The sequence below is a fragment of the Lepus europaeus genome, chromosome 9 (genome assembly GCF_033115175.1).
Source record: "Lepus europaeus isolate LE1 chromosome 9, mLepTim1.pri, whole genome shotgun sequence".
NCBI classification, from domain to species: domain Eukaryota; kingdom Metazoa; phylum Chordata; class Mammalia; order Lagomorpha; family Leporidae; genus Lepus; species Lepus europaeus.
The window spans coordinates 58982310-58997569 of NC_084835.1; the positions used below are offsets into that span (position 1 = coordinate 58982310).

General features: G+C 39.6%; 1 protein-coding gene across 5 annotated transcripts in view; it reads left to right on the forward strand.

The window, feature by feature from the left end:
• The window catches only part of PPP4R1 (protein phosphatase 4 regulatory subunit 1), an 85193-nt gene that overhangs the window by 35510 nt on the left and 34423 nt on the right, over positions 1-15260 (forward strand). For 3 of the 5 annotated variants that reach the window (XM_062201362.1, XM_062201361.1, XM_062201359.1), the window contains 7 exons: positions 1487-1571; positions 2368-2474; positions 7729-7871; positions 9982-10128; positions 13926-14033; positions 14152-14217; positions 14889-15047. In XM_062201362.1, coding sequence (XP_062057346.1) covers positions 1513-1571; positions 2368-2474; positions 7729-7871; positions 9982-10128; positions 13926-14033; positions 14152-14217; positions 14889-15047 — 789 coding nt within the window. In that variant the 5' untranslated portion in view covers positions 1487-1512. Of the gene's footprint in view, positions 1-1435; positions 1572-2367; positions 2475-7728; positions 7872-9981; positions 10129-13925; positions 14034-14151; positions 14218-14888; positions 15048-15260 lie in introns of all 5 variants that reach the window. The other 2 variants (XM_062201358.1, XM_062201357.1) reach the window with 1 other exon arrangement.

Genomic DNA, 15260 nt, shown 5'->3' on the forward strand with positions numbered 1-15260 from the left:
CCTACCCCAGCTTTGCCTTTCAAATGAATAAAATAAATGCAAAAGATTTTTTAAATCTGAGTATGTATTGGTTTCTGAAATACTGAAAGGCCTGCTGTGTGCCAGAAGATAATCTGAAGCTCAGATAATGAATACAGTGAGAATTAAAGCCAGTATAGCATTGGGGAGAGAATGACAGTAAAGTAAGAGCAGCTCTTACCTATCAGATGACGATAGGTGCCATGCAGGGAAGTAAATCAGTTAAACGAGATGGAGTTAGACATGCTGGGAAGTAAGAAAATGAACTGTTTATTTGAAAGCTCTCGGGACTTTGGGAAATAGCCTATATTCCTTACTGTTAAAGAGTTCTTATTTGCCTCACTGCTTACCTTAGCTCTGAATTCCATCTCTTCCAACCTCATAATTTTTTCTCCAATTATATTCTTCTGTTCCTAGAACTTCAACATATTTGTTCGCTACTTACTTTCATATATATGTGTGTGTGTGTGTTTCGTATCACTATCTTCATTTAGTCTTGTATGCCCTGGCTAGTAGTCTAATTCCGTCGATTATTTTGAGCCACCGTTCTGGAAACCCTGTGTCACATTCATGGTGTTCACTTCTCAAATGTTCCTTACCTCTTCAATCACTGTATTTTGGCTTTGCCACTTTCATAGCATGGAAGATTGCCCTTGTTAGTTGACCTGGGTACCTGCTGTCTGGCACCAAAGTAACAATTCCAGCAGATGCCTTTCATTCAGGTGGTCCTTGTTGTTTGGCTGTCCATGCCATTTATACACTCAAAGTTTCTTTTGACACTGTTGCCTCCAGTTGGTTTTTAGCCATTCTGTCATGATGTTGTTCTGCACCTTGAGTGGATTTCTTGCATGTAATTTGTATGTACCTTCATTACAGTGGTCATTTTAAGATCAGTTGTTTTCTCAGTAGAATATTAGTTCCTCGATGGCGTAATCGCTAATATTTTCATTGTTGTTTTCCTGGCATCCAGCCTGGTACTTGGCACAAGTGTATTTAATAAATATTTGCTTAATGCATATAAATATGCTAATGGTGTTTAGCTTCCTCTGTTAAGTGAAGCAGATACTAGTTTCATTAACTTTTATCTTCTGCATTGCAGAAGTTAACTGTTTCTTTGCTTGACGTTTTGTGTATTTATTCACAATTTGTTAATGCTGTGATTGAACATATAAATTCTGAAGACTGATCACTCTGTTGCCCCATACTGAATTTCTGTAGCCTCTGACTGTTGTGCTTTGAGAGGCAGTTAGGGCTCATCTGTAGCAGAAAGAAAGGAGGCATCCTTCAGTTGTCGTGGCTCTAGATACATTTTAAGATTCTCTTGGGATTCTTTGCGCCTCCAGAAACATACCTATGCTGCAAGGGGTACTTGTTAGTTTCAGAGTGTTATAAGGAGTATTTCTGATGTCTCTGATAGTTGGTGTGGATGACTACAGCTCAGAGTCTGATGTGATTATTATACCTTCAGCCCTGGACTTTGTCTCACAAGATGAAATGTTGACGCCACTGGGGAAACTGGACAAGTATGCTGCAAGTGAGAACGTGTTTAACAGGTATGTGCATGTGCTGTTCGTTCATGTGGAAGGGGAAGGGAGGTTTTATTAATTTTAGTAGGAAAAAATAAAATTACGCTGTTCAGAGTGTAGATATTAACATGTGCAGTCTCAGCTGCCAGAAGTTACTCATCGTGGCAGAGCTGCTTTGTGGCCATTTACCCCTTGATCCTCGTAAGCAGACTGCACTCTTTCTTTGCTTTTTGGCCAGAAAAAAAATCCGTTACTTTTTTTTTGCCATGGGGCATGATTTGGTATTTGTGTAACTCGCTGAATGAAGAGTCTGTTCTTCCTCAGGTGGTGGTGTGTACTTGTTGTGTGCCCCCTGGGGCTCAAGGGCCTGGGGACCAGTGGCCAAGCGCTGGCACCCTTCTTCCTGATGTATTGTTTCTCCTGCTGTGTGCCCAGATTACTGCAAGAGACTGTTCTGAGAAATCAGAGTTTCTGCTCAGAATTTAGATGTAAAAAACTCATACTACTAAAAAACGTAACGATAACACTTGGTATAATGAAGATTAAGTATGTTTTTCCCATTGTTATAATAATCAGGATAACTGTTAGAAGTGAAATTTCAGTGACTTTCGAAACTTACTAAATCAGTTAGATAAAAGTAAGTTTAAAAGGCTTCCATAAATAATCTCGTTAAAATCAGTTCTAGCATTTAGGAAATTACAGGCTTAATATATGTTTTAAAATGTAACAGAATTTTTCTTTGAAAAAGGCCATATGGATTTTGGCCTTTACATAATGACTGTTGCTGCCACTGAACACCATTTAATTTTCTTTTTCTGTGTAGACAAATGGTGGCCCGGAGTTTGCTGGATACATTGAGGGAAGTCTGCGATGATGAAAGAGATTGTATTGCTGTTTTGGAAAGAATTAGCAGATTAGCTGACGACTCAGGTATATGTTTAAGTAGAGAGAGAAAATTTTACTGTGTTTTTAAAAATTGTGTCTATAAAAATGGAAGTTAGTGTGATAAGGTATTTATTTTTTAAAGATTTTATTTATTTACTTGAAAGAATTACAGAGAGAAGGAGAGACAGAGAGAAAGAGAGAGATCTTCTATCCACTGGTTCACTCCCAAATGGCTGCGATGGCCTGGGGCTGGGCCAGACCAAAGCCAGGAGACAGAATTGTCATCTGGGTCTTCCACGTGGGTGCAGGGGACCAAGCACTTGTTTCATTTTCCACTGCTTTCCCAGGCACATTAGCAGGGAGTTGGATCAGAAGTGGAGCAGCTGGGACTCGAACTGGCACCCATATGGGATGCTGGCACTGCAGATGGCACCCTAACCAGCTATGCCACAGCAATGACCTCAACATATTTTTTAAAAGATTTCTAAAGTAAATTTTCAAGTCCATCAGTAACAAGAAAAAAAGATGTTACGATGACCCAAACAGCTGACAGTAGGCTCCTTTAGTTTAGTTTTGGAGATTTCTCATCAAAGCAAATCTAGAATATTGTATATGTTAATATTTTAGGATTAATAAAAATTTTTAAATAATTTAGGATATACTGAAAAAGAATGGAGAGAGCTGTAAATTTTCTTACCCTATATATAATGCTTTCTTTCTGAATGCTTTGTCACTTGCAGAAAATGTTATGAAATTTGGTTTGTCTTGAGTGAAAATAGGGGTTTCACTTTAAGAAAATAGTAAATTGATTTGAGATATAGGAAGTGGTAACATTAAAATTTTTTTTTTAAATTATCTACCTACTCTTCAGTGTATATTGATTTACTTGAAAGCAGAGTGAGACAGAGAAAGAGATCTTCCGTCTGCTAGTTCACTTCCCAAATGGCTGCAGCTGGGCCAGGCTGAAGCCAGGAGCCAGGAACTGCATCCGAGTTTCCCACATGTGTGGCTGGGGTCCAAGTACCTGGGTCATCCTCAGCTGCCTTTCCAGGCACATTAGAAGTAGAGCTGGATCCGAAGCAGAGCAGCCAGGACTTGAACTGACACTCCAGTATAGATGCTGGCATTGCAAGTGTCAGCTTAATCGGCTGTGCCACAGTGCCTGCTCCTAGGGTTTGTTTTTTTATTGTAGTAAAATATATACAGTAATACTAAGTTTCATGCATATTTTAGCATGTTTTTACAAGCAATCCAAAATTAAATTTTTTCTGTTTCATTTTAAAAATTTTATTTATTTGTTTGAAAGAGTGACAGAGAGGGAGACAGAGATTACCCATCTGCTAGTTCATTCCCCAAATGGCCACAAGAGCTAAGGTGTGGCCAGGCTGAAGCCAGGAACCAAGAACTCCATCCTTGATCTCTTATGTGAGTAGCAAGGACCCAAGCATTTGGACCATCATCTGCTGCCTTCCCAAGCACATTAGCAAGAAGCTGGATTAGAAGCAAAGTAGCTGGGACATGGTCCAGAACTCTGATATGGGATGTGCGTGTCAAAAGCAGTAACTTAACCTGCTATGCCACACACTAACCCCCAAAATAAATTTAAAACTTTTTTAGTTTATTATCTTTTCTAAAATATTTTTTAATTTTTAAAATTTTTAATTAAAATTTTTGAAAGATTTGTTTGAAAGGCAGAAAGAGAGACAGAGAGAGAGGTCTTCCCTCCACTGGTTTGGTCCCCAAGTGACCACAACGGCCAGAGCTGCACTGATCTGAAGCCAGGATCCATGATTTTCTTCAGGGTCTCCCACGTGGGTGCAGGGGCCCAAGGACTTGGGCCATCTTTTGCTTTCCCAGGCCATAGCAGAGTTGGAAGAGGAGCAGCCAGGACTCGAACCGGTGCCCTTATGGGATGCTAGCTCCGCAGGTGGTGGGTTTACCTACTGCACCACAGCTCTGGTTCCCAGGGGTACTTTTATGCTGATTTTGTGTGTATTTTTGGGGGGGTTAGGTGGTGGTGGTAAATCAGAAACTGCCTGGATATGTAAATTTGGAACCCAAACTGGTTAAAAGTATATTTTCAAGGTTTCAGAAATAAAATACTTGGGGATATTTTTGTTCTTTTAATATTGTGTTTAACACACTACAAAAAGTACTTGAACTGTAAGCATACAGTTTCATCCATTTGATGAAATTTCACAAATGAAGGCTGCTGTAATTAATGCTCAAGATCAAGAAGTGTAATTATCCCAGGAACAGTCTCAGTGCCCTCCTGGTCCAGATTTCTGTCTGGCCCTCTTAAGATGAACACCATTTTGGCCACTAATATAGATTAGTTTGCCTTTCTGAACTTGACATAGAATTATACTTAATATATTCTGTTGTACTTTCTTTAATTTTCTAAAGTTCATCCATGCTGTTGTCTGTAGCTATATTTTTAAATTTCTTTTTAACCAGTAATCTGTTATATGGATACCAAATTATGTATCCACTGTTCTGTTAGTGGTTATATCGATTGTTTCTAGTTTTGAGCTTTTTTTCTTTTTTAAGATTTATTTATTTATTTGTTTGAAAGGCAGAGAGAGGAAGAGAGACAGAAAGAGAGATCTTCATCTGCTGGTTTACTCGCTAAATGACTGCAACAGCCAAAGCTGGACCAGGCTGAAGCCAAGGGCCAGGAACTCCATCCAGGGCTACCATGTGGTTGTCTGGGGCCCAAGAACTCCGGCCATGTTCTGCTGCCTTCCCAGGAGCATTAGCAGGAATTTGGCTTGGCAGTGGAGTTGCTAGGACTCAAACCAGTATCATATTTGGGATGCCAGCATTGTAAACAGCGGCTGCACCACATTGCTGGTCCTAAGCTATTAAAAAAAAATTTTTTTTTAATTTATTCTCCAAATGCCTGCACTAGCCTGAGCTAGACCAGGCCAAAGCCAGGAGTCTCCCTTTTTGGTGACCCAGGTCACCCTTTTTGGTGACAGGTCCTTAATTCTTGAGCCATCACCTGCTGCCTCCCAGAGTATAATTAACAGGAAGCTAGATTGGAAGTGGAGCCAGGACTTGAACCTAGGCACTCTGACTTGGGATTTCAGTGTCTCAAGCAGCATTTTTTTTAGACTTATTTGTTTTATTTGAAATAGTTACACAGAGGGAGAGGCAAAGGCAAAGAGAGAGGGGGGGGTCTTCCATCTGCTGGTTCACTCCCCAAATGGCCACAACAGCCAGGGCTGGGCCAGGCTGAAGCCAGAAGCCACCAGCTTCATCTGGTTCTTCCATGTGGATGCAGGGGCCCAAGTACTTGAGTTATCCTCCACTGCTTTCCCAGGCACAGTAGGAGAGAGCTGGATTGGAAGTGAATCAGCTTGGACTCCAAGTGGCGCCCATATGGGATACTCATGCTGCACACATTTCTGTGGCTAAATAGACTCACTCTAGGCTATGTCTAGATCTATCTGTGATGGATATGCCATAAAGTTTTCCAAAGTACTAAAGTTTGTAGTTCCATCAGCACTGTGTGATTGTTTCACATCTTCACCAACACTTGCTTATTTTAAATGGGTGTGTAGTGGTATCTCATTGTGGTTTTAACTCATTTCCTCAGTGATCTGTGAAACTGAACACCTGGTTATGTGCTCATTGGCTGTTTGGGTATCTTTCTGTTTTGTTTTTAATTTTCACTTAATCATTTGAGAGGCAGAGAGTAAATTAGAGAAAGCTTGCTCCCTCTCTGCTTGTTCATTCCTCAAATGCCTACAATGGCAGGGGTGGGGAATGGGGGATAAGAGGCTGAAGCCATGAAATAAGAACTCAATCCAGGTCTGCTGCAGGGGTGACACAACCCTGCTACACAGTCCGTCCCTGCTGCCCTAGGAGGAGGGTGGAGCTGGGCTGGAGGCAGGGATCCCGAGCACTCTGGTGTGGGACATTGGCATTTTAACAGCAGCTTAACTGCTAGGCCAAACACCTATCCCTGGCATCTTTTTTTTTTTTAAAGGTCTTTTCAAGTCTCTTTTCCTTTTAAAATTGCAGTCTTAGAGATACTTAGGAACCCTTCATTCCAATGAGTCTTGTGTCATTTCTGTGTATTGCAGGTGTCTTTTCCATTCTGTAGTTTGTCTTTTCACTCTCATAAGGATTCTTAAAAAGAGAAGTTCACACCTCGGAATCATCAGTATTTTCCCCTACATTATCTAATATAGAAGCCTTACTATTTTTGCCTTTGATATTTAGATCCTTTTTTCATGTAGAACTTACTAGTTTTTAAATTGACAGATGAAAATTATATGCATTTAATGTGTACAGCAGGTTGCTGCTAGAGTTTGTTCTTGTATATGATATGAAGTAGGGGACAAGTTTGATTTTGTGGGTATTTTTTTTAATGAGAGCAGCCAGTTGATACGGCACCATTTATTGAAAAGACCATCTCCTGGGGCTGGCACTGTGGTGCAGCAGGTTAGCGCCCTAGCCTGAAACGCTGGCATCCCATATGGGCGCCAGTTCTAGTCCCGCTGCTCCTCTTCCAATCCAGCACTCTGCTATGGCTTGGGAAAGCAGTAGAAGATGGCCCCAGTCCTTGGGCCCTTGCACCCGCCTGGGAGACCCTGAAGAAGCTCCTGGTTCCTGGCTTCAGATCAGCGCAGCTTCGGCTGTTGTGGCCCATTTAGGAGTGAACTATCACATGGAAGACCTCTCTCTCTCTGTATCTACCTCTCTCTGTAACTCTGTCTTTCAAATAAATAAAATAAATCTTTAAAAAAAAAAAAGAAAGAAAAGACCATCGCCTTTCCACCTGTAGATCAGTCGTCACGTCTGTATGAGTCTGTCTCTTTGGGGGTTCTGCTTTTGTTCAGTTGGCGCATTTGCCTAAGCATTGCTTTCAAGAAGGAAAAGTTACTTGTTTCATTCTTTTTCTTTTTTTAATACATTTTTCTTAGGTCAGCTTTATAAGTCTTGTTTATTGACTACATTGAGATTAGGAGCCAGTTGTTATGACTTGTGTTAGGAGGTTTTTACATAGTGTTCATGGATAGATAATACCCTATCATAGTATTGCTATAAATATTGGAGAAGATACTTAACCTTTTTTAGCACCACGTGGTGCATTGTAGGTGATGAATACATTATTGTAAGAAGTGGTTGGTATGATGCATGTCTTGAATTATGGCTTCACTTAAGTGTGGTTGTGAAAAGAGTTACACTGAGGCTGACAGTCTGGAGCCTTACTCCGTAATCTCAAGTCCAGATAGTGACTGTGTTAGTGTGGGAGAGTTGTTTGCTTACAGTGCTATTGTTTCAATAGAACCGACTGTGAGAGCAGAGCTGATGGAACAGGTGCCTCACATTGCATTGTTTTGTCAAGAAAACCGCCCTTCAATACCGTACGCTTTTTCCAAGTACTTACTACCCATTGTGGTTAGATACCTTGCAGATCAAAATAACCAGGTAAGAGTTCTGTTTACATGTTCTTAAATAGAATTTGTATGATATGCTATATGTAGAATTATCCAGCCTACACGAGCCATTTGGATATTTTTCCTCCTGAGCTTTGTTAGCGTGGTTGTAGACAAGGTGTGTGAGACCCTGACAGTCTTAACAGGTCTCCTTCATGTCATGGTACATAGTACCCAGAGCTGCACACTCATTTGCTGCTGCCTTTGTGTCAATTGCGATGTTTGTTACTTTGTGAGATGTCTCCTATGAGGGTGGTTTTTTGTTCCACTTCTGCTACAGCAGTCTCTACCAAGTTTTTTGCCATAGTTGAAGAAAATAAACAAAATAATTACTTGCGAAGTCCTGCCAGTTACAGATTCTTTTAAATTGAGGCGAAAAGTCTTCAGTTCTCAGAACTTCTTCCTGCCTGGTGCTGGTGCTCCGACTTTCCTGGAAATGTGACCCCCCCCAAATGCCCATCCTCACCCCTGCCTCAAATGAAGAAGCTGAGACAAGCACCTGGCCCAAGGCTGGTGGACACCTGGGCCTCTTCCGGGTTTGTGGAAGGGAGGAAAAAAACAAGAAGCATTGAACGTCCTGATGAAGTACAAAATGAAATAGACTTCATGAGCAAGCCAGTGAGGTGATTTTGAAGTAGAACAGAAATATAATAAATTCTGCCAATCGTTTTTTCAGAAGATCCCCAGAATCCCAAATTTTGGGGTGACAACATCTCTCAGCCGTCCACAAGCATCTGCACTGCATGGGAGGAGGACGAGGAGGTGCTGCATCATCTGGCCAGAGCTGAAGTGGCAGAATCTGAAGATACTAAATCAGGCTGTAGGTAATGGATTTTTATTTTGATGAAAATCCTTCCCTTGAAGATAAAGCCCTCTCCAAAGAATTTCATCTGAATGAGAGTGGTGATCCATCTTCAAAGTCCACTGAAATCAAATGGAAGTGTGGAATGGCTTTGATGAAACATTCAAGCCAAATGCAGAGCAAAGCCAGCAGGAAGAAGCAGAGGAACCAGAGAGCTTGTTTACCTGATTTTGTGACCCTTCTGCTGCAGGCACAGATGCGGTAGGAGAGGTCATCAGCCAGAGAGGAGGATATTTGGCCAGATCCGATACAGTGCTACTCGGTTCCTGATACGGATGACGAAGAAAGGGAAGGAGAAGATGATGGTGAAGATGAAGAAGAATTGGAAGACATTGATGAAGAAGAGGATGAGGGTGAAGGGGAAGAAGGAGAAAAGGATGAAGGAGAAGATGATTAATAGCACTGATGGATTCCAACTGTTGTTGTTGTTGTTTTAAATTTTCTCCAGTCCCTGGTAGCAAGTTGCTGACAACTTATTTTTATTTATTTTTCCCTCTTGTGCTTAGTCTCTCTAATTTTGAGGTCTCTTTTGTCTACACCATGGTTCTCACCTTTATTGTCCAGAAGATAACCTTAAGCAGAATATAATGGCAAAAGAATCTCTACCCCTTTCTGTTCCAAATTCATTTTTATCATTTCTTATCTTGACAAAAACTGTATGGAATCAACACCACCATTCTCTGTGGGAAAGAAGAAAACCTGCTCCCTCCTCTGCTGGAAACTGGAGGGTGCTAGGCCCCTGTGTACTAGTGCGTAGAATTCTAGCTTTTTTCCTCTTTTCTCTGTATATTGGGCTGAAAGATTACACTGTGTCTCTGTGTAAATACGGACACTATGTGTCTGTCTACTTTCTCGTGTTTCAAAAAAAAAGGGAAAACTTTAAAAACTAGGGTTGTAGAAAGTTAGCAAAGGGTGGGTTTGAGATGTTCAGGTAGGTTAAGTGGGCGTGTTTAATTGTGATGTTTAACGGACATCCTTGTGGTTTAAGGTGACATTTTTAAACATAAAATTCTCTCCTAACATTTCATTCCTGTTTATTCTTAAATTTTCTTTTGGTTTCACTGGAAAAGAAAGATGATGCTCAGTTTGAAATGTTAAAAGTATACGAGTTGTTTTGTTACTGTAAAACGAAATGTGACACACACACATATACATACACAAATCTTCACATTTGTAAAAATCAAGAGATGGTTTTATTATATTGTGTACATATTTTTTTGTGCTGTTGCTATTTTCCTAGGTGAGGAAGACAAGTCAGGCAGCTTTGCTGGCCCTGCTGGAGCAGGAGCTAATAGAACGATTTGATGTGGAGACCAAGGTGTGCCCTGTCCTCATAGAGCTTACTGCCCCAGATAGCAACGATGATGTGAAAACAGAAGCTGTGGCCGTAAGTACAGCGGCATTTTACCATCCAGGAGAAACTGCACTGACTATTGCTAAAGTGTCGGCGAATCATTAAATCTGAAACGTGGTGCTGGGCTGAAAAGGCACACAAAGACTTGCACGGGAAAGGTCTCTTCACGCAATAAGAAAACCATCAGTAACTATAAATTCATTGTTTTATCAAAATGGAAAAAGAAGATGGTTATTACTAATTTGGGTGTGGTGTTTTGGTTTTGGAGTTTTTTGTTTGTTTTGTGCGTCACTCCCGCATATGCCTGTAACAGCCAGGCCTGAGCCAGGCCAAAGGCTGGAGCTGAGAACTCAGTATGGGTCTCCTACATAGGTGCAGAAATGTGAGTACTTGAGCCATCAACTGCTGCCTTCCGGGGTGTGCATTAATAAGAAGCTCAAATCAGGACCTGACCTGGGACTTGAACCTAGGCATTCCCAAACATGGGCATCTTAACCACTGTGCCAGACACCCGCCCCTCCCCCCTGGGAGTTTTAAAAACAAAACATCCTGCAGTGAATGAAGAAACATTTGAACCTGAATGTTTCTATGTGTGCCTTTGTAGGCCCAATGTGAACACAATGGAAATAAAGACTGCTTGGCACTGGCCCTTATAAAGGGTCTTTGGAAGGGCTGCCAGCTATGTAGTTTCACTATGATTTATGTCATCAATGATGATTATTATAAGAACACACAGACTTTTAAGTCTTGTGCACATAATACAGTCAAGTGTAATCTTAAGTTTTCTAGTAGGTTATTTTTTTTTTACATGGTTGGCAATTCTATTTGATAGCTTAAACAGAGCATGAATTGGAATCTCTGCACAGGCATGAATTACAGTTGTTATTCATCTCTGATTCCCGAGTTGAAATAGTAAGAATTCTGATAGTAAATCAGAATGGTATAATTGCATCTTTTATTGATGCAAAAGATAATGTTTTGCTGTATTTCTGGGTCATCAGTAGTAGGGTAAATTGGACATTTTCTCTAATCTCTCTCTTCCCCTTGAAAATTTCCATTTTTAGATACCAGTTTTCAGATAATAATAAATTTTGACTTTTTTTTTTTAAGATTTCTTTATTTTATTTGAAAGAGTTACACAGAAGGAGAGGCAAAGGCAGAGAGAGAGGTCTTCCATTCCCTGGTTCACTTCCTAAATGATCGCAACAGCCAGGGGTTGGACCAGGCTGAAGCCAGGAGCCAGGAGTTTCTTCCAGGTCTCCGACGTGGGTGCAGAGGCCCAAGGACTTGGGGCATCCTCCGCTGCTTTCCCAGGTGTATCAGCAGGGAGCTGGAACAGAAGTGGAGCAGCTGAGTCTCAAACTGGTGCCCATAGGGGATGCCAGTGCCACAGGCTACGGCTTTACCCACTGTGCTACAGTGCCAGCCCCAATTTAAATAATTTTAAAATAGTGTTTTTATTGAAGTTAAATTCATATAACATAAAATTAATTATTTTAAGTGTAAAATTCAGAAACATTTAGGATATTTCCACTGATGTGTCACTGCCACCTCTGCCTACTTCCAAAGCAATTTTTTTAAAAAGATTTTATTTATTTGAAAGGCCAAGTTAGAGAGAGAGGGAGGAGGGAGAAAGAGGTCTTCCATCTGCTTGTTTACGCTCCCCTACCCAATGGCTGCAGTGGCTGGGGCTGGGCCAAGCCAAAGCCAAGAGCTTTATCCCATTCTCCCAAGCGGGTGCAGGAGCCCAGGCACTTGGGCCATCTTCCACTGCTTTCCCAGGTGCATTAGCTGGGAGCTGGATCAGAAGTATAGCAACTGGGTCTTGAACTGGTACCTATACGGGATGCCACCACCGCAAGCCGTAGCTTAACCTGCTTTGCCACAGCACAGGCCGCAGCAATTTTTTTTTTTCCTTCAAGAGTTTCTCAATAAAGGAAAGAAAATTAGTGTTGATATAACTTAGTTTCCATTGAACAGAACTTAACTTTACTGTATTATAATTTTTGATGGGATTTAAAATGTTTAGATCAGTGTGATTAAAATTTATCTTCAGCAATAGAAAGAAACCCGTTGTCTTGCAGCTGTTTCACATTTATTTTGTCATGTGGTTCTTTATCTTGGGAATAATTCATTCTAATAAAATTAGTTAGGCCAGATCAGTAATACAGTATAATTTTGGATCATTTGGGGTTGGAGATGCTTATTCAAAAAACAAAACTGGTTTTGGGGTTTAGAAGATACAGGTTACTATCTCCAGTTCTGATGATGCTGAGATCTTGATAGGGATTTTTTGAATCTGTAGATCAGTTTGGGGAGAATTGGAGGCCTAAGAATCCAAGATCATGGTGCATCTTGCCATTTAAGTCTTTGACTTATATCAGTGATTGATAGTTTCATCTTATTTGTGTTTTATTAGATTTCCTGTTCCCTAACACTATTATGAGTGATGCTGTTACTAAATATTTCCATTTCATTACTTATTTATAGAAATACAGATTTTTCTGTTGACATATATCCTTCAGTCTTCTTAAACTCACTCGCTCTGGTGGCTTCTTTGTGGATCTTTGTGTAGACAACCCTGTCATATATGAATAGAGAGAATTTTCTTTCTTTTAATTTCTATGCCTTTTACTTACTTTAGATATAATTGGTAAATGATGACAATCAGATTTCTTTCTATATTAAATGTGGGGAGAATATATTTCAATAACAGAGCTAGTTTTCCAATAAAGTTAGTCCTTATGTTGTCTAGTTCTGTGCAAACAGAAACATGTTCATGTTGGAAATTGAAGAATACTCAAGAGTTCTTGTCCAGTGTGTATGTGAATAGAAACCCAAAGACAATGGTTTGAGCTGTAAACATGAAGAAATTGATTTAGCTGTATGGACCAGAACCAAGGTGGTGTAGTGACCAAAAAACCAGTAGTTTCAGTTTCTATGGCACTCGCTTCTAGGGAAGTTATACTTCCCTATTCGTTAAGTTTTAGGGAAATTTTTGGAGAGGTTAAGCATATTCAAAAAGGATGGGTGCACATTCTTATTGCATTACTATACTTGTTACGAGAGTCTTGGGTCTAGTTAGGGGTGCAGATTTAAGCTTTTTAATGAAGAGGGTTGGTTTTCTAAAATGTTAGAAGAAGTTGGAGGTATGATTGCCACTTGTGTTTAGGCTTCTGCATCTGGCCATGATTGAATCATGACTTGAGTTTCTTGATAGTAAGTAGCACCTGCTGAGCTGTGACTTCAGTCAGCTGCCTCGTGTCTTTCTGAGGGAACACCTAGTTATTCTCAAGTTGGATTTAGCAAACTTTAGTTTTTTTAGTAAGGGAGCGATGTTACTTGGAACCAAAGTTTTGCCAAACTAGGATGTGGTTCCGATATGCATGAGCATCAGTGCATGCAAGGCCTGAGTAGTCTTTTCTTATCCATACTTATAGACTAAACCCAGAGCCATCTTAGAGATAATCTTCCCTTTTGGAATTCACAATTTGTTTTTTTACTGGAAAAATTCAGGTTTCTTTTTTTCTTAAAGTTATCAGGCAAAATAATTAATGAAATGGAAACCATGGACAAAAGTGAAATTTCTGTGTGTTTATTATAAGTTTATTGTTTAATTATATTGATGGTGGTTAATATTTATTTTTCTGCTTACTTTTTGGATAAATAAGATGAAATTAATAATTGGCTGTCAATGATTTCATGGTACATAAAGTATAATGATGCCATACCATATTTTATATTTCCTTAAATTATATATTCTTAAGTTGCTAACCTTAACTGAAAAACCCTTAAAGATATTTTCAGTGTGTTTTTATTATTTATTCTAGATAATGTGCAAAATGGCTCCCATGGTTGGGAGAGACATTACGGAGCGCCTTATCCTCCCGAGGTTTTGTGAGATGTGCTGTGATTGCAGAATGTTTCATGTTCGAAAGGTATTTTTTATACTTAGTTTTTTTCTGTTTCAGAACATGATTCTAATGGTTAATATAGACTGTTTTTAAAGAACTCTGTTTTTGTGTTTTGAAATGTTATTGATGCCTTTGTTGTCAGGTCTGTGCTGCCAATTTTGGAGATATTTGCAGTGTAGTTGGCCAGCAAGCCACTGAGGAAATGCTGGTAAGTGTCGCAGATGCAAAAGAGTAAGCAATATTACTTATTGCACGCGAAGTTTAACATAGTATCTGTACCCCAGAGTTTATTAACGTCATCTCCTGAGTGTAGAGCAGAAGGATAGGGATAACTTTGAGTTTAGGAGTTTTAATTAAGTTTCTGTAATCTGGTACATGAATTGTACTTTCACAAGGACAGTTAAAAATACAGATATGTGGGAGAAACTTTAATTCATTTTTATCTTTCCCATTTCTATTAAGTATATGAGTTCTTATTTATTCAGTTGAATCTTTAATTTTATTGCAACCTTCAAGCACTTTGGTGGCACATGAAATCTACAGCAAACTAGTTTAAAACAGTTGTACATGGAATGTATGCGCTCACTTTACAAGTTAGTATTCAAAAAGTTTCTGAAACCATTTGTTAGACAAAATAAGTTGAAGTACAAACTCTTGAATAACAGTAAACTATGTTGAGAATGTCTGTGCTTTTGCATGTTCAGTTATGCATTAGTTGTGATTAATTAGAAATTACTAAGTGTTGAAATTAAATGGTTTTTATACTTTTTAAGAAAATCCATTATTTTAAACACTATGGAAGCAGCATTTGAAAGAGAAGAAACTGCTGAAATCTAACTGTATTTGTTTGACTAACAAAGATCCTGTCCTCTTGCGTAGCTGCCCAGGTTTTTCCAACTTTGTTCTGATAATGTGTGGGGAGTCCGAAAGGCTTGTGCTGAGTGTTTCATGGCAGTTTCGTGTGCAACATGTCAAGAGATTCGGAGGACTAAGCTATCAGCACTATTTATTAATTTGATCAGTGATCCTTCACGTTGGGTAGGTTTTTGTTTGAGTATCATTTTAATAAAATAGTACAATTTAGTATGCTTTAAAGTAAACAGGAGTTCATCATTTAAGAAATAATTTATGGGACCAGTGTTGTGCCTTAGTCAGTTCAGCCACTGCCTGCGACACTGGCATCTCATATAAACACTAATTTGAGTCTGAGTTGCTCCACTTCTGATCCAGCTCCCTGCTATTGGACTGGGA